General features: G+C 38.8%; 1 protein-coding gene and 1 pseudogene across 1 annotated transcript; one reads left to right on the plus strand and one right to left on the minus strand.

The window, feature by feature from the left end:
* Positions 1-6,972: 6,972 nt before the first annotated feature.
* On the plus strand, positions 6,973-11,051 carry LOC138025803 (uncharacterized; annotated as a pseudogene).
* A 7-nt stretch (positions 11,052-11,058) lies between these two features.
* Positions 11,059-13,196, minus strand: LOC138027591 (uncharacterized). Its single transcript, XM_068875135.1, has 3 exons — positions 13,041-13,196; positions 12,770-12,861; positions 11,059-11,476 (listed from the first exon to the last, which is right to left on the minus strand). Exons 1-3 carry the CDS (start codon positions 13,194-13,196, stop codon positions 11,059-11,061), a joined length of 666 nt encoding a protein of 221 aa, XP_068731236.1.
* Positions 13,197-27,500: the final 14,304 nt, after the last annotated feature.

A 27,500-nucleotide genomic window follows, 5' to 3' on the forward strand; every position in this document is an offset into this window, starting at 1 on the left:
TCTGTTCATCCAACGACTTAGTCTCAACCAGCTGGTAAAATCTTTGTCTAAATAAGGGATACACTTCACGTGAACAATCAAACTTCAATACTTGGAGGGGAGGCAGACCATGTCCAGCAGTTATCCTTTCCATGGCAGAGGCAATGGAAGCAAGATAACCTTCTCCTATCACTGGAGCTGTCTCGTGAAGAAATGATGCATAAGAATCGTAATTGCCAAAGGTAGGTGCTTTTGAGTCAATAGGACCGGAGACTGGAGTTGAGGAGGACCGCCTGGGTGCAAACTCGGAAGTGGTGGGGCGCCTGAGGTGAAGCCAACTGGGGAGAGCATGAAGCCGCTCAGGAGTGCTCGATGCTGGCAGAGTGGAAATGTGTGCCGAAGCCACAGGAACGGCATTAATATTAGGAATCATGGGTGGGGAAACAGAATCTTCACGGACAAATGCAGGGAACGTACGTGGGTGCCGCACGGAACGTGCAAGATTCTGTCGGCGTGGAAGAAGGCATGCACACTGGCATGGTCACAATAGGTTGAGCATATGGCTGTTCAAACATGTGTGGGCATGAGATGGCTCGCGTGGGGTCATGCGCGATTGGTGCTGGCCAGGTTGGCATGGTGGATGCTAGGTTTGCTTCTTGCCTGTCACCGTGGAGGATTTCTTTATCGTCGTCATGTTCAGACAATAAACAGGAATATTCATGCTCTGCCAATTTGCACTCCAATTGAGCCATTTCTGTCTTTTCTCTAGCTTAGTCCACTTGCCTCTCAGCTTCAAGTTTTGCCAGCTAAAGTTGGTGCTGAAACTCAAACTGCTTTTGCCGCATTTCCAACTCTAACAATTTGACTCTCAAATCTATCGACCTTACACGTTTCTGTTCCGTTTGTTTGTCATAAGAACTGCTTTCTCGACCGCAATTCTAGCTCGCTCTAACCTTGAACTTGCTGTGCTTATTCTTGAGGCCTTACTACTTTGCGATATCACAGACCTTGCCGGGGAAGGAGGAAATGAAATCTTTGTATCAGTCACCGCTTCAGGGGCTTTGGTATTGAAAAACCAGGCGACGTCGATGGCATATCTTTCAATCTTTTCATCATATATCCGTTTTCGATTTTCTTGTGCCTCATAATAACTTAGAACGTCCTGCAACTCGATGCTGTCTTGGGGAAGTAGTCTCTGAGTCAGTTCCACCTGGTCTTGGAAACTTGAAAAGGTATCATTCAAGGCTGTTTGAAGGCTTCGAACCTGGACCAATTGTGAGTAATCTTGTAGTAATTCATCTATCTTTGAACACAGCTTCAACATGGTAGCAACGTATCCGCCGCGGGACTGTCTTCAAGAATAAAGCTTCTCAACTAGAATTGCTTCTTGGTTTTGGAGCGAGTTTGGCATCCTTAGCCTGGAAGTTTAACGCGGCGAACTTGGAATTTCTTGGTCAATTGATATTTACTATGAAATGGTCAGGGACCATTCGACTTAGCACTCCAGCAATTATACTGACTCCAATGTATCATGTTGTCGCTGGTAAATATCTAAGAACAAGATTAAATTACGAAACGTTTACAAACATGGAATTACAGGATAACAAAACCAAAAGAAGCATTAAAAAACCGTAAAACTACGACGAAACTCTTACCAATTGCTGGATCAGGAAGGATGGCCAGGAACCAACTGAAACTTTTGTTGAACTTAACTTATAAAGAGACTTAGGTCTAAATTTACATACGGCAAATCATCAGTGTTAATTAAAGGTGATAACAACAGGTCCTACGAAAAGGAACATAAAGGATGTTGAAGCGGACTAATGAACGAGTGTAAATTACAAGGGAATACAAATACTAAAAGGCTAACGAACTATACGAGAAAAAATAGGCTTTGTCTAAAGAGACATTACAGCTGGAATAAGTTAATTTGTGTACCCCTTTGGGGGGATCCCTCTTAACTACAAGACCAATTGCTACATATATGTAAACCTCCATCGGCCATATCTCAGGTTCTATATCTGCAATGGACAAGCTGCTTGCCCTTACGTGGTCTATTGGGGAATCTTAATTAATGGATGTTGACCATATTTGGTGAAGTCATGTGACCAAAACAGAAAAAACCCTAAAACCAATGCAGGATACCTTTTTGACCCATGAAATTCACATGATCAGAGGTAGAACTTCACAGTGTAAATGCTGTGTATGGGTTTGTTGAAATTTTGAATTATTTTTATGGAAGATATGAATTTTTCAAGGGTTATGATTGCAGATTTTTAGCAACTGTGTTCGATCTACTTTAAAAAACAATAATGTGATTCATAAAATAATTAGGATAGTACACGCACTGTCATTGGTCAATAGCTGTGTTTAGATGAGAGTATGTTAACACCGCTGTGACATCTCACGAATTTTGATTGCTTATGTATTGTCAGACATGCAGTTTGATTGGTTGGTAGGAAATATGAGCGTGTGTCAAGAAAATCTGTTTCAATCAAAAAGTGGAAAAAAAACAGCATTCTCCTTCATTTGTTGAATTATTATCTAAGTAATAGAAAACTTTTTTCCTGTGTTTGCATAGCCTGATATAAACACTCTACGGGTTGAGACTACTTCAATGGCCATGTTCGTTTTGCACCATTAGATGTTTAAAACTTCAACAAACTTAAGCTAATGATGTTTTATGTCTGATCATGTCAATTTTATTCATTCAGAATGTTTCCTGGGTTTTCAGCTGGGTTTTTTGTTTTTTTCTGTTGTGGTCATGTGACTTCACCAGATGTGCTTAAACAAGGACCCTGCCTATAAAAGGGATAGCTCCTCCTCCCTTCTGTAATGCAAGCACTGCTTCCAGGGCACATCCAAGATGGCGGGCAAATGTGAGGAGAAGGCAAAAGTAATGCTTTTACGAGAACATTGATACTCCACTTTTCTATCAGTTTAGCTTCAAGTTAATGTGTGTATTTTTGTGGATAAAAACGAAAAAACCAAGAAACCGTAGCCTTTTTTCAGTGAATAAACAAATTTTGTGTTCAAAATTTGAATTTCACGCCAGCAACGGTTCCACCAATTGCAAGTTGGATGTCGCCTTTACCAGCGGTCCACTCGTCTGGTTTTTTCGACTTTTTGAGCCTACAATACCCTTGTTTTGAGGTTCTTAACATCAGAGCATGCCCTGAAAATTGGCTTTCAGAGTTACGAAATTTGTGGTGGAAAAGAAGACGAGTGATGTCGCAACATGGTGGGAAATGATCGATGTGTTGCAACATCGCTCGTCTTCCACCCTGAATTGCGCGGTTGTTGCAAAAGTGAAGGGATCTTTATTTAGTTCTGCAACTTTTGTTTATTGCACCATGGCCGATTACCCAGCCAAAAAAGCGAAAATATTGAAGCGAGCGCCACGGGTCTGATTCACACTTGAGCTTTCAGTCGAACCTGGCATGGAAGAACGATTGGAAAGCGTGAAGAAAACGATTCAGCGAGTGAAGGAAGTCCTACGAATAACTCCTCGAACACCATTGGGAACAATTACAATGATGGAGACTCTTGGACTCATTCTAGCGGTCTGAACAAAGAGGAATGGTAAGTGAAAGTCATTCCTCTTTGTTTACATCTTTCTCGATCCCACTGACTTCCTCTCATCATTGCTGCGACGCAACTACACAAACCAACGTGTTTTACCATACGTCTTGTGTCACAGAGAGAATATGACGGGCTGCTTCAATATACATACCCCGAGTACACCTGATGAGAATTATTTTGTCTTATCCAGTGATGCTATGAGAAATCTCTTTGGTATCGTGTCTAAATACAACGGAAAGTGCCCTCTCTGTGGTTTTGTTTTCGATATGGAGTCATTCTTGTTCCAACGGCACGGCCATGCCGTACGTATCAGCCTAAATTGTGCTGCTGGCCATTCACTGAGATGATATTCAAGCAGTGTTATTGCCGGAAAGTACACTGTCAATCTGAGTTAATTATTTTCTTCATTTCCGTATTTCATTTATTTTATTAATGACTGGTGCAGAAATATCATGCCTCGAGCTGTTTGGAAACATTTCGTCATTTCACTGTTAATTATTGTTGTACGATGATACACAGTTTTACCCGTGCAGGATTGACCGAGACACAGTACGTCAATTATTGTCAGGCATCACACATTGGCAATGTTGAAGAGAAGTACATCTCAACTGGTAAGCCATATTCGGCCAGGTTGTCTGCCAAAAATGTCTGGCTTACCAAAGCCAAGGGGCCATAACTCAAGGGATTGTGTTGACCATTATGTTTTGAGAAAGGCTTTTTTCCCACAAGCAATGGAATAAAAGTTTCCAAATAAAGAAATTATAAAATTATGAAAGGATCATTGGAATGATGAATTTATGAACTTTGGCATTTCTTGTAAAATTTTATATTTTGGTAGTTTACTCCACTCTTGGATAAAAAGGTGCAGTTGAAACACTGTACGAGGAGAAATTAATTGAAGCAAGGAGGGAGACAGCAAAATGCTAATTATGCTGTTGAGGGGGATGTGAGTATCTTTTTTCCAGTCGATACGAACGTTGATTACATAAGTTATACCATCTACTTGATCATAAATTATTGCATGTGACATTTACCTTTTTTTCTGATCTGTGGTTGTTTTTTCATTATATTCAGGTCATTATAACAGATGCGTGGCATGACTCAAGTCGAGCTGCCCAGCATACGACGGTGTCAGCTTTATGTTACAAGTGATAATCATCATATACACATTAGAGTGATTATTACTTGGTAGTAATTTTTGATTTATATTGTTTTTGTCTTTTGCTGACCACTGTCAATATTTTTTAATTGAGAATCTTATATGTTCATGTGAGTTAATATTGTTCCCAAATAAAACATTCTGGCCCTTTCAGAAACAAAATGGTCATTTACAGCCTCCACTGGTCAAAAGAAGACATGCCCTCTCCTACAACACGTGAGGTTCCAGTGACCAAACAAGTAGTAACGTCTCTCAGGGCTCTTGGTATGATACATACAGTTCTCAGAACATCTTTCTATATCCCATTTGACTTGGATGATCGGTTTCTTGAAGTGAAAGTCAAGTTTTTTCTTAATGTATTCTGCGACTCTAAGGAAACAGATATGCTGCTGTGCCACAAAACTTGCATTTCATTGCAAGCCATCGTGTTGGAGAGGTTGCCCATGATTATGTACCAGCCCTAAAGCAGTCGTTGACCTCTGAGGGAATCAAGAATTCATATGACAGCTGGCATGGTACATACTTCAAAATTACAATTCTGAATACTTTGTTATTCCTTATGACACTTTATGACCTGTTATTATCTCAAAAAATACTTCAGTAAAGAATATTTCCTTTCTGTCTAACACAGCATTTCTTTTTCATGCAAAGGTGGTAAAGGTGTAAAGAAGGCCATCAAAAAAGTGTCACGTGGTCTCCAAAGGGTATAATGTGTAATTTAAACTCTGTCGCCATTCAAAAGGGGTTTCTTCAGTCATTGAAAGTATGAAGCTGTCATATGAAAATCTTTTTTTTTTTTCTTTAGTAAAATGCACCAAGACACATATCTATTATGCCATGAAAAACTGTGATGGGGATGCTAATGCACTGAAAGCTTACATGACAAATATCATTGACCAGTACCTGTCACCACTGTCTTGAACATTATGTAATGATAATTTGTGAAACAGGAAAAGGGAGAGAGAGATCCCTTCCCTATAATATGTCAAAATACAAAAACTTAAATTCATACAATCCTTCTTAATTACTTAGGGAAACCATTCCAAATGTTACAAGGATTCACGGTGTCAAGAACAGGGCTATGTTTTCAGCAAGAAGCCTCTTACAAATGATCGGGCTATTGCTGTTCACAGGAAGGCCATTGAAGGGACAACCATCTACAAAAATCCACAGGATTATTCCCTGGTACTATCATAACTGACTAAAAAGATTGTTTAAAACTGGCCTAATATTGGAAAACTATCACACTGTGAAAGTGTTATTATCATCAACATTTAAGTTGTTCTTACTTTTCAGTGTCGAGATACTTACTGGATAGAGTCTTTGCACTTCGTAATGCTTCTTTATGCCCAGAAGCGCATACATTTTGGACGAAGAGACACGTACAAGATGAGAATGCAGTTGGCTATTCTTGACTGGGTATTACAAATTCTGATGAAGCTAATAATTATTATTATAATTTTGTGAGTAATCCTGGAAACAAATTTGGTTTTTTGATTTAGACATAAACTGGCCATCACCAGAAAAGTCGAATCGACATGTGTAGTTGCAACACGACACTTTCGGAAATAGGTGCCCGAATTTTTCGGGCTCCTATTTGACTCTCGTATTACAGAGAATGTATGGGGAAATAATTTTTAAACCTTCGAAAATTAGAATATTTGCAACTGCAAAAGCTACCGTCGATTTTCTTTAGGTCATCTTAACTTAAAGTTTCTTTGGAAGTTTCGTACGGCGTTAAACGTGTCACTTTCGCTGCGGTTTTTCAAATTTTGTAAAGTAGCATTTTTTGTCGCCATATTGTATGTCACTGAGTCAAAATACAGAATTTTCCCTAACTATATTTTAATTTTGTACCACTATATTAGCGCTACAAACCTTACCGTCGATCCATGTTGCGAGGAACAATATCGATCCCTTTTTCTGCAGCAATATCTGGTGGATTCGTCGTGATCTGGGTTCGGTTTTTAAAATTTGAAACCACGCTGTAGTTGACATATAGATTGGTGCGATAGAATAGCCATACGTGATGAAAAAAGAGAGGTAAACATGTCACTATGTTCTCTAACGAAGGCTCCATCTTAAAAATAATCTAGCAGGCGTTCAAAACAAAGCCTCACTAAAACTGGGGAGACTGAAACCTAGATTACCCATTGGTCTTGCGAGCTTCGCGCGGGTTTTTCCAAAAAAAAAGCGCCAATTAATGTGCCAAAATTATTGTGTCTATAGCTATTTCCAAAAATATTTTTGAAATGTCTGACGTATACAAAGGGACAGCAATAATTTCACTCGGGGATTGTCCAAACACGCACCTTAGCTACGTATTGAAACAACGTGAAAGTGGTAATGAAGTCGTATTTTGGTTGAAGATAAAATTGGAGACTCTAGCTAGATGGAGAAGAGACATGCTTTCTTCCTTGAAAGCTGGGGTCTATTACATTGACCTTGTCAATGTAAGTATACCGGGAGATGGTTTCCGTCTTAATCACGAAAGTGTTAGGCTTGAAACACAGCTGTCTAAAATCTGCATTAATGCTGAAAATAAAAGGAAAATTGTTAACAGAAAAGGGAGCCTCAAACAGAGACAACTGTTTTTGGAAAAGTGGACAAAGATTGCAGTTTGGAGAAATGACATCATCACAGTGGAGGAGTGGAAATCCGAAGTAGGCAGCCTCGTGCAAAAATTGGAAGTAGCAGAGGCCCACATTGAGGAATGGAAACAAAACTATGCTGACATTGAAAAAGAAAAAGAAGCACTCTTAATAATGCCTGTAAAGAAGACTGTGCCAACATGAAAAAATATATAAGACAGCTAGAGAAGGATCAGTTCTGTGAAGTTAGAGGGACAGCTATCCCACAGCTAAAGTCAACTCAAGCCCAAAATAAGAAACTAAAAGAACTTAAATCAAGAGCACAAAAGGCTCTGTATTTCAGTAGACTTTTTGGGCTTGAGGTTGACTGCTTAAAGTTGAAGGATCAAGAGAGCTCCAAGACATACACTGTTGAATTTAACAATGCATCCGTGACGTCACAAGTCTATGATAAAAGTGACAGCATCCTCCCTTCTTCCCCAAATACTTCACATTGTAGCACTGTACCTGACAGACCTCCTTGTACACCTGACAGTACATCCTCGAGCACCTTATCTAATGGCATATCTCAGCCTTCATCTCAAACACAATTTTCTAAACTCAGTGAGGATGATAAAGCCAGAGTTGAAAGCATTCTTTACCTAATAGATAAATTTGGGGTTGAAGATGAGTTTGTACATGAATTGTCTATGACAATTGATGGGTTGCCAAAGTCTTACTTGTTTAAACAATGCAGAACTGAACTGAACAAGAATTGCATAATCAAGTCTACTCCAGGCAAGGCTCCAGGAGCACAGCACTCTTTTAGACAATTGCTGACTGATCAAGTGCAACAAATGGTTTGTACATATCTTGCTTGTTTTTTTTTTTTTTTTTTTGAGTGGGTGTGTGTGTGCTAAAAATACTATCACTCAAAAGAATTTTGAGTAATTGCATTATTGTGATCTTTTCCTAAGCCAATGATTTAGTTTTCATTTCTTCCAAGTACTTACATGGGAAATTTAATGTTTCTACAGCTAAATACCAGTACAATTCAGGAAGGCGAGAAGGTCAAAGTTAAGCTAAGTGGTGATGGTGCCAGAATGAGTAGGGTGAGCAATTTTATATTGCTCAGCTTCTCAATTCTGCAAAGTACAGATGATCTTTTATCATCAAAAGGTAACATTACAAATAATACCATATTGATCCTCTACAAAAGAATAAAAATAATGTGAACTAAAATATAAATTAATATTTTATTTCATTTATATCTTGCGGTAATTTTTTTTCACAGCACATCTATTCAAAAAATTTGAAATCACATTATTTATACAGATTTAATCGTTTAACAATTTACATCTAGGTACTCACACTATTGCTGTTGTGAATGGCCCTGAAAGCAGAGAAACTTTGGAAAGTAGCTTCAAGGAGATTTTTGATGAGGTTAATGACATAATTAAGAATGGCTATATAACCGTCAATGGAAAGCGAGTAGATATAGAAATGTTTCTTGGAGGTGATTACAAGGTAATTAATATTATATAAAAGGTTACTTGAAAAATCCATACACTAAAAGGTCTTAAAGGTTTGAGGCTTGGTTTTAGGTAAGCAATAAATAACATAATACTGACAGAATCTTCTTCCATTCATAAAAGGTTGACATTTCAAGGCATCCTGGCACCCACTCACGTAATTAGGCTCTTAACCCTTTCACCCCCAGAAGTGATTAGTATGTAACTTCTCCTTATAATATCAATTCACTATTCAGCAGTCAGGTGATGAGAATGAATAAACTTATCAGTCAGATGGTGTTATTTTGATCAAACTCAAATTCTCTTAACTAATATAAAAGGGAATGTATAGCTGCTAGAAAGGAGAATTTCTAATCAGATCTTGGGAGTGAAAGGGTTAACAACTTATTGTAACATTACATTTATATCTTTTCAGTTTCTGCTGTTGGTTATGGGCATCATTGCAGCAAATTCTACCTATGCTTGTTTGTGGTGCAAAGTTCATAAGAAAGACAGGTATCAATCACTGACACATCCATCTATATGTAATAGCTAACACTACAAAATTTGCACGTCGGTATAAAATTAAAAGCATTTCTTTATTTGGTAACTGTAAAGCATAACAGCACTCTTCAACCAACTGTTGGGCCACTTTTGTTAACCTGTTAGCCCATGAACTGTTCAGCAGTAGTGGGTTGAGAGGAACTGTTCATCATAGCCAATAAATAATTTTAGGTTTTGTTGTGATTGCTTCCATGTATGTCTACCACAGCCCCACAAGCTCCCAGCTTTTCTACAGAATAATTGTGTATAAATAAAGTTAACCTACCTACCTACCTACCATCATTTTGTCGTATTAAACTAATGAAGAAATAATAATCCCATATGCTAATCATATATTATTTTCTTAAAGGGGAGACATGAACAAGCCTGACAATTATTATAATGATGAACCACTCAGAAGGACACTGGAAGAACTTTACGAATTTGCTTCCAAATCCAAGGGGGAGAACTACTGTTATGCGCATCAACCTCTCCTTAACATCCCACTGGATCACATCATCTTAGATGAGCTACATTTAATGCTTCGCATTACAGATGTCTTGATTGGCAACTTAGTGGAAGATGTCATGCAGTGGGATGATAAGGAGAGTTTCCTCACTGGTAAGAAAAAAGTCCACCTTGACAAGCTGATACAAGTCATCAACAGTTGTGGGGTGTCATTCGCCGTCTGGGAAAAACAAAATGCTGATGGTAAAGGTTCGGGAACATGGGACTGGACCAGCCTCATGGGGGATGACAGGAAAACACCTCTGAGAGTTCTTCCCAGTAAATTACAGCCCTTCAAACAGCAGGATACTGCCAGAACTGTAGTAGAATTGTGGAAGGTACTCACTTTAAATGACATTTCAAATATGAAAGATAAACACAGTTGCTGAAATCATGTAAAGTTATCAACTATTTCTGTATATCTTTTACAGGGATTTGCTGATATGTACTTTAGCTTCATCTCCTCTTTTAAACCAACTTATGTTGAGGAATATCGCCAAAAGGTACATTGTAAATTACAACATTAAAGGTTTAACAGCTATCCCTACCCATTAGGAACAAAACCATAATGCTATTTCCTTTGTAGATAAAAACATGGATTGATACCTTTTCTTTACTGGGAGATAAGAGGATTGGCTATGCAAGAGAGCATGTGACATGCTACATGCATTCAGCAGCATACCACATTCCTCAAATGGTGGATCAACACAAAAATCTAAAACAGTTTAGTGGCCAAGGTACATTATTTTTGTTTTTGAGATTTTGGAATGTACCATTTCACTACACTTCAGTTCAAACAAGGAAGTACATGTTAATAACATGTTGATATTTAAACTTGCAGGGGTGGAGAAAAATAATGATAACACACGCAAGATCATACAAAGAAAGAGTAACCACACTGATGACCCTGCTGAACTTCTACGAGCTGAACATCGTATCCGTGCTCTAAAGCACAGGGAGTGGAAACCCAGACAATACACAAAAAAGAACACAGAATACTGGGAAATCAACATTAAAACAAATCGTAGACTACGCAAACGAATTAGCTACGACAAGTCCCCGGAGGCGATACCAAGGGAAGAAGTACAAATAGCAACTGAGCCACCACCCCAACAAAATAAAAGGGGGAAAAGAAAACAACCTCTATGTACCAGCAAAACTAAAGGGAAAAAGCAAGCAAAACGGGCTAAGAAACAATAACTGAAAACTAAACAAAATAAGAGGCATCCTCAAGAGCTACTTTTATGAATGAGAAGGTCAATTTCTCCTGAAAAGATCTTGGAAGTTGATGGTGACCTTCTCCAACACTATACCTTTTAGGTGACCAGGAGATAAAGTGTTTCACTTTCATCGGGTAAAATACTTTTATCCCCTGGCCATGGAAATCGGCACAGTAATCCCAGAACTCCGGAAAATATTTTCTGGGGAAGGCTGCCTTGTCTAATAATTGCCATCCACTCTGAAAACTTCCTTTATTTTTAAAGAGACATCTGTAAACGTCTCCCCTGAATTTGAGGGTTACAGGAAGCCTAGACTTTGATTTCAAGTGCTGCTCAACAGCAATCCTGAATGTAGCTACCTCGCCAAAGATGACTGACTCATCAACTACTGGCTTCTTGAAAAATTTAAAGAGAATCAACAAAATAAATTTAAGAATTGACCGTAAACTACAGCACAATATCCAAACTATTATGTATAATATAATCATCTACTAGTTAGCAGCAATTACTCATTGAACAATTACAATGTACCATAGTTATTCAGTTATAAGGCGCACGGTTTTTTCAAGAAAATCTGTCTTTGGGTGGCAAGTTAGTGCTAAAATTGGGGTGCGTCTTATAGCCAAGTATTTTCGTGCAACAAAATCTTAAGATCACAATTTGAGAAGAACTTGCAGTTTAAACAACACAAGAAAAGGACACTAGTTGTCAATTAAAAAAGAGAATAGTGCTTTTAGAGACCTTTAAGAACACTAAACGACTTCAAGAGAGAAGCAAACAAACGGAAATTTGCATACATGCTTTTAAGCACATGCTCAGAAACGTGATACCCACGACAACAATACAATCGTCCGAACCTTGTTTCGAATTCTGAGAATTGTGTTTGTCGCTCGCATGAAAAGTTTCTTCTCTGAACAAACAGTGTGGAGATAAAACATACATGTACCTTCTTCGTTCATCCAGCCTTTCTTGTGCACTGAAATTTGCATCCTTGATGGCGTGTTGATATTCAGCTGTCGAAGACCTTTGAATAAGACATTCGGTGGGAGTTTTTCGCCATTCGCTTTCGCTTGAAGTCTGAAGTCTGAACTCTGACTGTTAATTTTTTATTAAGTCAGAAGGTTCAAATAAAAGTGTATGCGCTGTATGTTTATCATTTCAGGTGTCAACTTTTAGCTTTTCTTTTTACGTATATCATATACATGTATCATTAAATGCGTGACATTTTCACTTTGTTTACGTTAACAAAAAGAGTTCCCATGCCAATTGTGTAAGGATAATTGTTCTCAATTTGATAACTCTCAATTTTTTGGTGCGTCTTATAACCAAGTATTTTCGCGTTATTTTCAGTTTGAGAACTTAGCTTGATTAAATTGCTAAGTTTGGGGTGCGTCTTATAACCAAGTTCGCCTTATAACCGAATAACTACAGTATATAACAGGCATAATTATATTTAAGTTTGTAGCTGAAATAGCATCAAAATAGGCATCGATTGTCGATCATAACGAACTTCTCGACACCTAACACACCACAAACAACAAAATTAGTAAAGAGAATTGCTCTGCTGATCATAGCAACATGACATTGCAAAATGGCAAGCAACTTCTTGCTTTATAAATAAAATACTCTCCAAGAAAATAGCAATTGGAAAACGTTGTTATTTACTGTGAGCAACAAGTATCAATGAGTGAGTCGTACCGGACACAATCGAGGGAAACATTTTCATCGGGTTCCCAGGTTGACTCAAAAGGAGAATAACCCCGCCACAAAACTAAGTATTCAGTAGTCCTCTGTTAGCAAAGAAAAATAACACAATTCTGTATCAATAAAGCAGTCCTATATCTGCATTGTTCTTCAGCGACTTGGCCATTTGGACCGAATTCTTGTCGCAAATATTAACCGAAGTATCGCTGCGGCATACTTTTACAATCATCTTACGATCCATTAGAAACAAAGGAATTCAACTTACCGTAGCGTTTTCTCGCTTAGCGATGAGACGCTCGACTTCCCAGAGGCATCCCCTTCCTTTAATTTTTCGAGTTTTTATTTTGGGGAGCATATCGATTGAAGACACGCTGTTCAAAGACGCGTAAAATCCTTTTTCTTTCCTCTCGCGAGCCGCCATTTTGTGTAAGACGAAAAGAATTGGCTTGAGGGGCTCATAGCGATCTCATACCTGAACCAATCAGCTACGTGTTAAGACAATAACAGGATTGACAGCTCCTTTGATATGGCCCAGTGGGTCCAAATAAGCCCTGCCCACTCTGATTCGACTTTTCTGGTGATGCAAACTGTAGTTGTTGCTATTTACTCCAACAGAATGAGAATGCACTGAGGGAAACCACATCTGTACAGTATTACCAGACCAGTCGCCAGCCGGACTGAATTGCACCACACAGAGTGATAGCAGAAAAAACCTTCAGATTCAAGGAGGAAATCTGGGCAACATTTCACAAGACATTGAAATTAAAAAAATAAAGTCATTCTCTGGTGTCAAAGTTATGTGATCTATGTCCAGATATTTGTGAAGTTATTGTACATTTTTTCTGTGGTTACTGAAAAAGGGTTATCTTGAGAAAGTGCTGATTACTGTAACATTACACTTTTTTGGATGGGGGTAAGACCGAGGGTTGAGCCTGAAAACATTTTTTTTTTTCATGCAAAAAAATATTGCAGTTTATGGGTATTAATTTTCTCATGCTCTTCTGTGCCCCTGGTACGGCACATTGGATGGATTTTGCCATCTTTCTCTGACATCCTTGATTACACAGTGTGGCATGACCTCTCTCACATCATCAATGTGACACCCCAATTTTTTCTTTTTTTTTGCTGATATATAGGGTTTTCCTAAAGGCCACAATCCTTGAGTGTTCGCCAGTACCATTTATAATCTTTTCGCCGCTTTGTGTGGTTAGTGATTCTTGCATGACTTCTTCCCTGTGGCTTGAAAGGGGAAAAAGCTATGCAAGAAGGCGGAAGGCAATAGGCACAGACTGCCATCACATTTTGGGGTGCTTCCCGTGATATCTCCAATTTCAAAGTGCATGGCCTAGTGACTAGTTTCATCGGCTGTTTTGGTGTGAGGGTGAAACACACTAACTCTGGCAGGGGGAAACTGGTCTTCTTGTGAACTTGGAACTGCAAAACGTTTTCGTTTTGAAGCTGTAACAAAATTGAATCGATCACTCAGGTAAGTCTTCACGGGGGCTTAAAAGCAATTGACTGCACATGTGATTTTTCAGTGAACGCAAGATACATTCACTAGAATTATAAATTGTTTTGTAACTGCTCCATCACAAAGAAGACCTTTTGACAAAAAAATTATTGTTCCTCAATTTACCCTGAGCCTTCAAGTCCAGAATAACTTATTTCTATTGAGAATTCACTCAAGAGGCCCGTTTCTGATTCGTGACCCCGATAACGAAGCAGACAGGCAGGAATCACCTTTCATCCCTTAGCTAGGAAAAGGGTGCGCAATTGAAATAAACGGCTCTTCAACATGTTCTCTTTTTGAGCACGTTTAGCAAAAACTTTCGACAAAATGATGCAAAAGAGAGACAAATTCTGAGCAGCATAAAATCTGGGTCAAAAGGAGGTTTTACTAGATAATAAGGGCAAGATGTACGGTTTGGTTTCTGACCATTAGCAGGCCTCACAGAGATGATCTCGCAATCGGACGTATTATCCTTTATTGATTTTAGTATCTTTTGCGTTTCATCATCAAATATTTCAACTGTGACATGCATTTAAGCAATAAATATTTTAGATAACCTTATTACCGACAATGAATATGGAATAAGAGCAACATATTTGGGTAAATAACAGCTACACTGAAATGGCAAATAACTACTCACCCGCACACGTTCTCTTCCGGACAACTGACTCGAGCCCAGCATTTTTCTTTTCTTTATTATTGATAACAAAAGTTAGAAGTTTTAAGACAGAATTTAATTGAAACTTAGATGAATTAAGAAAATGTCTACCGCGAGAAATGTATTTCTGGCGCATTGAGGAGCTGTCACAGAGTAGTAAATGTTGACACTTCGGTGTCCGCAGAGATATGACTGACGGCTTGCCCAGGGCAAAGGTCCTTTTATAGTCAGGGTCCTTGTTTAACGCCACCAATAAACCACATACGGCCAAGTGAGGTGTGTATTTTAGTTCTAGGTCCTGATATATGGATGATAGAATTTTACATAGCAACCAGGTTTGTAGTTAAGAAGGACTTCCTTCAAAATTTTGAAATGCCCTTAACGTTCACAATGACTTTCACTAAACCACAACAGCGTGACATCAATGTCACTTAAACATATTTAAAGTGCCAAACCTGAGAGTAATACTGTAGTTTTTCGCATTCAATAAAAGGAAAAGAAAAATCACTTTGTGTCCTCTTTGGTTATGAAATAATGCCCTCTAGTGCTTTTCACAAGACAAAAATCTCTGTGTACACAAGACATGACAAACCAAAAAATGGATTTGGACATGTTACTTGTAGTTTAGTTGAAGCCCAAGTAGGTGTAATAAGTAACTTTAGGCCAAAAGTGTAGCAACACCATTTCTATATTGTGCCATTCTTTTTTATGAGGAATGCTAAAAATATATTCCTCAAGAAATTGGTAAACATACCTTCATTTTTTGGGGTACTCTAGATTAAAGACATAGTGTACTCCCAACAAAGCAAAAACACCATGTTTGTATTCGTTAACTTCCATTAGAACCTCATTTTCAACTATGATAAAGAGTTGTGGTTCACCACCGCTGACACAATCATCAAAGTTAGCATATTCCTGTGGGGAAGCAAAAAGAATACACACCAAAAGCTCAGTGAATGTATTAAGGAAAATACAATAACGTAGAAACTGCAAAGACCAAAATTTCTTCAGGAGTTTAAGGCACTTTTTGTTTTTTTCTCCCAATGAATTGGGGGTAAGTAAGCAAAAATCAGTACTTGTTTTGAACCGTCGATTTTGACAGATTGGAAACAACAATAATAATCCTAAGAATGGTTATTTTCCATATTTACCCTTAAAAATAATGCCATCCTTTCTTTGGTGCCAAAGGCCTGGTGCAGTGTGGCAAGCACCATACCAGTTTTGGAATCTGTTGTGAGGGAAAACAATAAACAATAAACAATAAACTGTTAACAATTGTATCTACCAGAGCATAAAGAAGTCAATGTGACGTAATTAGACTGAGAGAATGCTTGGAACAAGCTGGTCCCAAGTGACTAGTTGTACTGCACTGCAGTATGTTACCTTTTCCTTTTTCACATTTGAGAAAATATGACTATTATGTCATCCAAAATACAGGCTGGGCAATTCACAAGGCAAATCTAGCAGTTCACGAAGTCAGTTGGCACTTTCTTTGCACTCCCCTCTTTGAAAGTAGAATTTCTTTCATTGTTAATTAAGGAATAACACGATGTCTTTACTACACCAAAACATGTACAATCTTTATGTACCTCTTCTGCCCATGAGCTGGTAGATCAAAGAAGCCTTTAGTTAGTTGCAACTAAAAATAAAAACATTTTCAGGAAAAAAACATTACCATTGTCCATTTCCTCAAGTTCTTCTGGTGAGCCATCAAAATTGATACAATCAGGGTTGGTGACCTTTGCATACTCCCACAGTTGTGGGAGTAGCTGTTCCCTGGCCTTTTCATAAGTTGAACAATCAGTCAATAGTCTGGCCTCTAACATAAGCTAAAATAAAGAGTAGAAGTCAGAAATAACACCAAACATCAAACATATTTAACATACCAACATTGACTGCACAAATTATTACTTTGAATAAGGTTACAACATGCAAAGCAAGTAAAGAAACTAGAATTGAAAGAGTGCATGCTGAAGGTATCATTTTAGTGCAAGTGGGTTATAAAATACTATGTTTTTACAATGTTATGCAACATATGATTCAAGCTATGCTGAGAAGAAAAGACGTCCTGATTTTCTGTTTAACATGTTAAGTGGCTTACTTACTCTAGCATTTAATAGCATGGGTTACAGCTCAACAATAACTTATTTAACAATCACGTCAACCTTCATTGTTCCACAAATGTTCCACCATGCATAACAGTTTAAGTGTTTAAGCGAGGCTCCAGCACTTGGCTAAGTAGCCTGACTTCTGGTCTCATTCACACAGAAGCCCTTAAAGCTAATCCTGCCAAGCCAACCACATGCTGGAAAGGTCAGTCTACAGCACTGGGAACACTGTCCCCCACTCTTTTTGAATAGTGTGTGGGATATTTTACGTCCCACAGAGTTAATGGACAAGGGCTGTGAGACTGGACCTCTGGCTTATCGTCCAGCTCATCCGAGAAGAGTTGAAAGTCTAACCATTTGAAGATGTATTTACAAAGGAAGCACTTTCTCCCCAGTTATTTAAAGACCCTGAGTGCTGGTCCAGCCAGAGTTGAACTCACGACCTCCCGCATGACAGCCCGGTGCTCAACCGAGTCACCGGTGTGCGGTGCTGTTCCAAGGATACAAAATTTTGCATTTACCTGATAATAGTTGTTGAAACCAGGATACTTTTCAAGAACCTTTTTAACAACTCCCTTCCCTGACAGGCTTTCAATCCATTTCCTTCGAAGAGGAAGAGAAGCTTCCATAAGTGCATAAATCTTTCGAATATGAACTTTTCTTGCTGTCATCTCTTGCTGAAGGCGTTTGTCATGGCCCTTTAAAGTAGTGTAAAGTCTCGTGTTCTTGCATTTTCTGTTTCCGGGGCTTCTCAACAGGTTTGCGGTTGTAGTATGCCTTCTGTAAAAGTGACAGAACAGTGCCCTGAAAGAACACAAAGTTTTACAGTACTATGGAAAATTAATGTTGTGCTGATCTAACAACTACATTAGTAATAACATGATTTCCCGTGCAATTTAGAATAACTGAGCATGAGTCCCAGCTAAGATCCAAAGTTTTATAATTCACTGAATTCTGATACAACTAGTTCTTCCTCCCCCACTTCTTATAAAAAAGCTTACAGAGTTTCTTCTCACTAAGTATCAACTTTAGTAAGGCTGTGATTAACTTAACTAAATCACTTAATATCTGTTTGTGTGTGTATGCAAAAAAATGTGTGGTTGTGTACGAGTGCACGGTCAAAGTTAACTACCTGAAGTCCATATTGTAATTATGATATTAGATGGACTAGTTTATTCGTAGTGAGGAAACCTGACTCATTATAAGCTTTGTGGCTTCTTTCAGTTTTTCTCGCCATTTTTTTCATTTAATTTTGCCTCAATTCCATCTTGAACTGTAAAACGTTGTACTGTATATATGGCATATTGTATATTGTATTATGCAGAAGCAGTACACGCAGATCAATCTTGTGCTATTCAGGGCTCGCATTTGATTGACTGTCTGCGAGTTCTTTTTTATCACTGACCAATCAGCAAATTTCACTCTTGCACTGAATTAACTCTTTTCTGCACTGTTACTTGAAATGCATTGCTCTCAGCCAATCAGAATGGACACATTTTTTCATGAATGTTCATGTATATTTAATTTAAGAAAAAAATAACAGTAATTACTGATAATAAAAGAATTTAAGTATGAAAATTAACGAGAGGAAAGTAACATGACATTTTTCGACGACTTCATGTCATCAATGTCGAATGAACAAGCAAAAAATAACGGCAAGGCATATTTATAGTACTGGGAGGTGACAAAATTAAATTTGAAACGTGACATGAAAACATTCATGTTAAACAAAAAGAAAGAAAAAGAAAAAGAAAAGAATATATATATATATATCGCTTTGATGATCCATACGATGTTTTTGAAATTCATATTTAATCAATACATGTTTCGGATGAAACATCATCCATCGTCAGTTGACAAATGAGAAATAAACTAAAGTTGAGCAATAAATAGTGTAACAAAGTGAGATATAACATGAATAATTAAGGATGAAGGCGAGAACAGAATAAAAACACCCAACCACGAAACAAAACAGAAAAAACCAAACTGTTTAGGCTACATGTAAGAAAAGAAACTAATTAGTATGAAAGGGATAAATTAAGATGTTTGAGTTGGGAATTTAAAGATGGCTGCTCCCAAAGGATATGCATGGCTTCTTTGATTTTCAATTGGAAACGTGTGGAAGCAGAGTCGAGGATTTTAAAACAGTCTTCTGAACACCGGGAGCGACAATTTTCAGAACCTCTCAAGTGCTTAAATATGTGGGAATGTTTGTCGGAGGCGAGATGTTCACGGATGCGAGTGGCGAAATGTCTATTGGTTTCACCAATATAACAGGCATTACAGCCTGCACATGAAAACTTGTAAATGACTCGCGACCGTAAGCCCGCAGGGATAGGATCCTTCGCCCCAAACCAACTCCTAATTTTAAACGGGGTGAACACCAACTTAATTTCCAGGTCGCTGCAAAATTTGTTGACTAATTTCTTAATTCTGTGCTGCTAAGAAGTTTTGGTAATATATATATATATATATATATAGACTAAGATGAAGTTGCTTCGCTTATCTTTGGAGTGCTCAATGCAAGAATTTTGCAGAGCAAAATGTAAGAAGGAAAGTATTACTAGTTACTCGAGTTTCACGCTCAAGGCGATCATCAGACTGATCGTTGTCTACGAGAAGGTGTCATATATAAGTGTTCAAATTTAGGAACGGTTGCAGCGACGCTTCCGGTGATTCCAGTGATTCCGGTGAACAGTGCAAGGCAACCTCAAGGTGGTGAATTATCTCGATGTCATGCTAAATCTAACAACTGGAAGGTATTTCCCATACAGAAAACCTGACAACGATCCATTGTACATCAACGCCAAATCCAATCACCCACCTTCTATAATTAGGCAAATTCCAACATCCATAGGCACTAGAGTATCGAGTTTGTCCTGCGACCAAGACGAGTTCGATAAAACCTCGCAGTTGTACAACAACGCCCTGAAATCCAGCGGGTACAAAGAACGAATCCATTATGTTGCAAATCAAAATCAAAACCAAGGAAGAGCAAAATCCAGAATCAGGTCAAGAAAAATCATATGGTTTAACCCGCCATACAGCCAGAATGTTCGAACCAACATCGCTAATCATTCCTTTGCCTGATAAACAAACATTTCCCAAAGTCACACAAGCTCCACCAAATATTCAATAGAAACAACCTCAAGGTCAGCTACAGCTGCACTACAAACATGGCTAACATAATCAAAAGCCACAACCAGAAGATCCTGAATGAGTGCAACGAGTCCTCCAGTGAGAAGAAATGCAATTGTAGAAACAAAAACCTTTGCCCTCTTGACGGTGCGTGCCTAACCAGCAACATTATCTACCAAGCTACTGTCACAACAACTTCCGGTAACTCAAGATCCTACATTGGCATGACGGAAAACGAATTCAAAACACGGTACAACAACCACAAGCTTTCTTTCAATGACAAAAAACACTCACATGACACTGTACTTTCCAAGCACATCTGGGACTTAAAGGACAAAAACATCGACTACGCAATCAACTGGCGCATCGTAAAAAGAGCAAAAGCGTACAAAGGCAACCCTTCTCGCTGCAACCTGTGTTTATCTGAAAAACTTTGCATCTTGAGCGCAAAAAACGCCTTTCTCTTGAACAAGAAATCTGAGCTGGTAACGAAATGCCGCCATGAAAACAAGTTTTTCACGACAACCAATCACCGGAAGCGTCGCTGCAACCGTTCCTAAATTTGAACACTTATATATGACACCTTTTCGTAGACAACGATCAGTCTGATGATCGCCTTGAGCGTGAAACTCGAGTAACTAGTAATACTTTCCTTCTTACATTTGTGTATATATATATATATATATATATATATATATATATATATATATAGATATGTAGACTTGAACTAGTTTCCTCAGAAATTTCTTCCGACAAAGAATCATTTGATAAAGCGAAAGAAACCTACCAAGATGCACTCAACAAGAGCGGCTACATATATAATCTAACCTACAGAAAAACAACTCCAGAAACCAAACACCGCAAGAATAGGCCTAGAAACATCACCTGGTTCAATCCTCCGTACAGCCAAAACGTCAAAACAAAAGTTGGAAAGTGTTTCCTCACCTTAATCGGCAAAATCACACCCTTTGCACAGAATTTTCAACCGGAACACTCTCAAAATTAGTTATAGCTGTGTGAGCAATGTAAAAACAATTATCTCCAACCAAAATAAAGCCGTCATTAACAAGTCATCAAATCCACCCGCTCAAACTATCAATACTTGCAACTGCCGTGACAAAAGATCCTGCCCTCTAGACGGAAAGTGCAACATGCGGAATACCATCTACCAAGCAGAGGTCACAACATCTTAGTCAAAGCAAACTTACATCGGTCTTTGCGACACATCATTCAAATCACGTTATAGAAACCACACATGTTCCTTTAGAAATGAACGCTACAGAAATTCCACTGAACTTAGTAAATATGTATGGGGTTTGAAAGACAAGAAAGTTGACTATCGCATTAAATGGCGGATTGTTAGGCATGCAAGATCCTATTCAAATGTAACGAAGAAGTGTAATTTATGCCTGTGGGAGAAATACTATATAATTGGTAGACCAGATTTGGCGACCCTTAACAACAGAAATGAGCTTGTAACAAGTTGCAGACATGCAAAGAAATTCCTTCTCAATAGCGTAATTATTTAAGGCTTATTTTTAGCAGCTCACTGGATACAGTTTGTATTGTTTAACCGTTGCTATGCACCCCAGCCTATAGTGAATTGCTACCGTTATTTTCAAAATCACTGTAAAACACCATGTACTCCTTCTTTTTGGCAGTTGCCTGATGATTGCTTCGTGAGAAGCATGAAACTCGGAGTAGCAAATAAATGTTTTTGACCTAGTTTAAGTCTACGTATCTATTCAAAGCTCTGGTAAACCCATTGAGCACTTTTAGCTGATGATCAATTTATGACGCCATTTAATTTTAATTATATATATATATATATATATATTCATGTAAAAAGTTTCGCACGAATGGAATCCGCTCGCGTATTCAGTTTCGGTATTTCAAATATCAAGCAATCGAGTTTGCCACGGCATTTCTTGAGGACTTTAAAGTCTTTAATTATATTGTCAGGTGTTGAGGCATGCTCGACCCTGAAATGTTCTCCAGTTACGGAATGTTTATGTTCTTCTACGCATTGATGGAGATGGCAGCAAGTGTAACCAATAAAATAGCTTTCACATAAGAAAAACAAAAACGTTGATAACTAGTTTGAAGGCTTGTTGATCAATCTTACAGTGCCAATAAAAGAGAAAAGTCCCCCAGAAATACAATGTGTTATAATTTTACAGAACAATTGTGTAGTCATGGTTCACTTACCCACTCTTTAAAAGCTTGCCCTCGAATTGGTGGCAATGGGTCCTTTAACTCAGGAATTAAGGCAATCCCTTTTTTTGGCACACAACTCAAACTCACTCAGGGAAGGATTTTTCTTACCCAGAGTGGCTTGTAGTACCACAAGAGAGTTTTTAATCACCTCATTGCGTGTCTTAGTGCTAAGGCTGCGCATCCCTTTCTTCCTACATTCCTTTACTGATAAAGGTACAATTAGGTTGAGGCTCTTGCCAAGTGTCTCCAAGTCTTTGCTGTCTGGAACGACTGTCACTGATTTCACAAGTGTATCAGCTGTTTCCCTTGAATTGGCCTTACATTAAAAAAGGAAGTTTATATGTATAAGCAGATATAATTTAGAAAAAATAAACAGAGTCCGAGTTTAAAAGAAGGGTACATATATATGAAATTACTCATGAGTGCTCCACATTGTATCCAAAAGATGAATTCAGCTTAGATCAGCAAACCTTTTGACTTAATCCTTCTTATGCCCACAATTGGATGGAAAATGGGAACTTGGGCATACACACTTGTATTCAAATTTATCTGAGAAAATAATTAAACTTACCATTCAACTTAATCGTGGTAACTTTGCATTTACTTTTACCAAGGGAACAGATGATCGATGAAAGAGTGTTTACTTACAGTCAACGCGCTTCACGCATGAACGCTCGGCGACATAAGGTTACAATGATACAATGATGTGCTATTAGTCTCTCCCCCACAGGGCTTTCAGGACTAATTTTACAATACTTTTGTGGGGGACTTTAGCCAGACTGTTTGTTACGCAGTTTACAATTAATTTTTATGGAAGTCAAAGATGCCCCCGTCCAGCTTAGGTTAGACCACAACACCGGCGACTACGTCCCCTACTCTTATCGAACAGTGAGTGGGTTTTTTAACGTCCCATATTATTTAATTTCCAACAAGAGTTATGAGACGGGACCTCCGGTTTACAGTCCATTATCCGAGAAGACTTGAAAGTCTAACCGTTTGCAGATGTAATTACAAAGGCAGCACATTCTCCTCAATTATTTTAAGACCCTGAGTGACGGAGTCAAACTCACGACCTCCCGCATGACAGCCCGATGCTCAACCAACTGAACCACCGGTGAGCGGTGAACAATATTCAGGTGAATGGTTCGTGAATGAATTTGATTGACAAGCCTTCGCCACGAGATTGAAAGATAAGGATCACGTTTCAAATAATCGAATCATTCAGTTGAAGATTTCGCGCTCAAACGATTAAAAATGGCGGAAATTCTTATAAAGATAAAGATTGAGGGCAACAGCAATGCTCTTGCGTTTGTTGAGCGAACAGAACCTCATCTAAGCAAAATGCTTAAAGAAATAAGACAGGACATCATTTCCGAAGTAGGAGAATTGCTGCCTCCAAATTTTAGGTTTGTTCAAACGGGAATTCCAGTAAGCGCTATCCAAGAAGAAAAAGTGCATAGGAGAGGAAGAGAGCGGCAAAGTATTTAGTTTGTCAATTCAAGTACACAATAGCTTGGAAAAGAAGGATTGTCGGGAAATTTCCACTCAAAGTTCCAGCAAAATGTCGGTCTCACTGAACCCGCTGAACCGGACAAATTCACTGTGAAGTCAAATTGTTAGAGGATGATATACAGCTGGCCCAGGCGAAACTTCATTCGCTTGAAGAAATTCCTTCACATCGACCCTGGTATGGTAGAACCAACTTCACCTGTACGAACTGTCATTACAAAGGTCCCAAAGTTTTGAAACCTTGCACTCTACCCGCATGTGGAGGCTACAGCGAGTGTGCCATATTAGCAATGCATTCAGATCACAAAGTGGAGATAAACAAAGCGAAACAAGAGATCAAAACTCTTACAAAAAAGCTAAAAGATAAAAAGGGAAGAAAAAGAATCGAAGGAACTCATGAAAGGATGAATAAAAGCTAATTTTTTTAGCACAATGTGACCACGGCTTTTGGAGTGTGATCCAATAAAATACTCGTGCCATCAAACACTTGAAAATGATTTGCGAATTCTTGCAGCTGCTTGTAATCACAAAGTTCCCAAAGACAATGGCTCGGATTTAGAAGAAATGATAAGGAAGAAGAAAGATTACTGTAAATCGTACGTCATTCCTAATTGGTCTTCGAATTTTTAACCAGACACCTTCATCAAGATACGAAAACAGACCAACGGGAAGCGTAAAACAGCAAAGTCAAAGAGACTCAAGGAACAAAAAAGAGAGGGGCAAACAGTGGCAAAAAAGTTTGGGAGATGGACCAGTCACAAACAACCGACATCCGTCAACAAACCATCCTCTTTCTCTCGAACGTAATTTCAAGATTTTCCCCGTACAGAAGAGAATAGCCTTCATCTTATCATCATCAGCCCGTTCCTTACAGTAACTTATGGCCTGTTGCAACATCTATACCCAATCGTCATTATTTGAAGTACACTCGCAGTCCTTCAGATTCTGCACGAAGAAGTTTAAACTACCCTGCTTCATCAACAGCTAGGGATAACAACCGAAGTTTAAATAATTCACTCAGCCTTATTGACACAACGCCAGAGGTAGCTTGCATGCTCCTCGATTTGTACAATGATCTCATAAAGTGATTACATGTAATAACGCTACACCAGTCCACTGCTAGTATTAAATAGACCAGCTCTTGTTAGTACTCTCACTGTTGTTCCCCGGGTTGTCTTGTTTCTGTTTTGTTCTCAATTTATAACAAAAAAAACCGTTCTGTTTGCAATTTGTTTACATTTCAGAGCCACTAAACTTTTGGGCTTCATAATTTTTTAGCTTACACCAAGTTGATGAATGAACTTTGTTTCCATTTAACTGTATTTGATTTTTATTTTACACTAACCGTAAGAATTTCCCCATCTCTTTGAACGTGTTGTTACTAAATAGAAATTGTGACTTTGGGGCTTTTCTGAAACCCGGACCGGATCAACAAAGTTCCCCGCCAAAAGTAGACACATGTAATCCCTGAGACTTTCTCTCTTGTGTAGTCGTCTCCTCATTTATTGAGAGTCATCGATAAGGTTTTTTTCAGAGGTGATTACAGATTCTGAAGCAAATTATGAAGGGGAAAGATACGATGTAACAGATTGTCCCAACTCTCAAGAAGTAAATATAAAAGCTCATATTTTCATTGTGTCATGGTCTACGCTAGTGTCTTTCATACAAGCATGTGGTGAACCACAACTACTCTTTATTGTCATGCCCGGATAAAGGTCATGTGTCAGATTACAAACCACACTGGAAATATGAAATTGCTCTTCAGATGGATCTTATAGCTACAGTAAGCAACTGAATTTGTGTGAACATTAACTAGCCAGTGTATATCCGCCTCCTCCCTGTTACGAAAAATTATTGCGTGACTAGTATTTGGAACATTCGCAAATATGCTAATTTCGTCTACAATCTTCTAGAATATTTAATTAGTGCTGTATCGTCGTGATTCGGTAATTCTATTTTGTGCCGTTTGCATATCTTGCTGTAAATACTTTCTTATTGTAATATTACTTTATTTAGTATAGCCAGAAAGTTGTAGAATCTTTCGCTGTAAAGTATATAAACGAATCGATGTTGTGTTTAGATGGTTTTTATCCCAGGAATGTTTCAGGAGTTTTACAGTAGTGTTTACTGAAGTGTGAGGAAGGTCTCGTGTAAAGCCTGGAGGCTTTGAAGAGTGACAGAGGTCGTGCAGAGGCTGTGTGTTTATACAAGAGCGACGGAGGTTGAAGCATTGTTAACAAGTCTAGCGTGTGCTTGTTGTGAAGTCCGGAGTGGAATTACTGCATTCGTGTGAAATAAACAACTTCGTTGTGTTCTGACACTGCGTTGTGATTAGACTGCAAACTATACCTACCACTTTAAAACATCGAACTCGCAACACTGGGGGCCTGTCCGGAAGAGTGGAATTTAAGGAACTGTTTGTTGTCTACCGTTAACCAGGAAAGGATCACAACTTGGAAGGAAGTAGCTGCGCTGTGGAAAAAAGTTGTAGCGAGTGAAAGAGCCGTGGAACTTTAGTGCTGTGAAAATGGAGCAATTTATTCAGCTTGGCGAAAAGTTTGGTCTGGAACGAGAAAAGCTGCTTGAATTTGTGCGTAAACAAGAAGAAAAAGAGGAGAAACGTAGGCAGCTTGAAGAAGAGAAAGAAGAAAGACAGAGACGCGCAGACGACAGGATGAAGAAAGGGAAGGGAGACGTCAGGAAAGAGAAATTAGGAAGTTACAACAGGAAGCTGACCTCATGAGACAGAAGGAAGCTGCTGAGGTTGCCAAGAGAGAACATGAGTTAGAACTTGCTAGAATAGCAGCAATGAATGGTGGTGGTCGTACTGCAGAAAGAGGTGATAGGTAGGATCGGGCTAAGGCACCTAAACTCCCCTCGTTCATTGATGGCAAAGACGATTTGGACGCGTATTTGCAGAGGTTCGAGAGATTTGCCGAGACAGCTAAGTGGAAAAAAGATGGATGGGCATCGAAGCTCAGTGCTCTGTTGTCTGGACGGGCACTAGAAGTGTATTCACGTCGATCGGAGGATGCAGCTAAGGATTATGACAAGGTAAAGATTGCGTTAATGAAGAGATATGACCTTACCGAAGACGGCTATTGTCGGAAATTTAGAGCATCCAAACCAGAAGTTGATGAAAGTCCGCAGCAGTTTATTGTGCGACTGGACAGTTACCTGTTACGGTGGCTAGAGCTTTCGAATACTGCGCGAAGCTTTGATGGTCTTAAGGACTTGATCGTGAAAGAACAATTTATTGACTCTTGCCCTAAGGATTTGGCAATTCACCTGCGAGAAAGGGCACCTGAGACTCTAGCAAAGATTGCAAAGATCGCTGACCAGTACTTGGAGGCTCATGGTAAACATTTGTTCAGCTCAGCGAGCAGAAAGCCAACAGTGCAGCCTCAGAGGGACGAAGCCAAGAACATGCAGATTAATCCACCAGCTCTGCATTGCTTTAAGTGCAACACCCGAGGTTATAAAGCTGTCAACTGCCCAACCCTAACAAAGAAGTGTTTTCTGTGTGGCAAGCAGGGACATGAAGCTAGAAACTGTCGATCTGGTGGACGCAGATCAGGAGGACAA

Source organism: Montipora capricornis, chromosome 12 (genome assembly GCF_036669925.1).
Source record: "Montipora capricornis isolate CH-2021 chromosome 12, ASM3666992v2, whole genome shotgun sequence".
NCBI lineage: Eukaryota > Metazoa > Cnidaria > Anthozoa > Scleractinia > Acroporidae > Montipora > Montipora capricornis.

What these genes read in the sequence shown, in the direction of transcription:
- LOC138027591 (XM_068875135.1), bottom strand. Translation starts at nt 13,196, where the DNA reads ATGGCGGCTCGCGAGAGGAAAGAAAAAGGATTTTACGCGTCTTTGAAC. An exon ending in CTAAGCGAGAAAACGCTACG is followed by an intron (nt 12,862 to 13,040) that starts GTAAGTTGAATT and finishes CTTTGCTAACAG; the next exon opens with AGGACTACTGAATACTTAGT. An exon ending in GTTTCCCTCGATTGTGTCCG is followed by an intron (nt 11,477 to 12,769) that starts GTACGACTCACT and finishes GATTCTCTTTAA; the next exon opens with ATTTTTCAAGAAGCCAGTAG.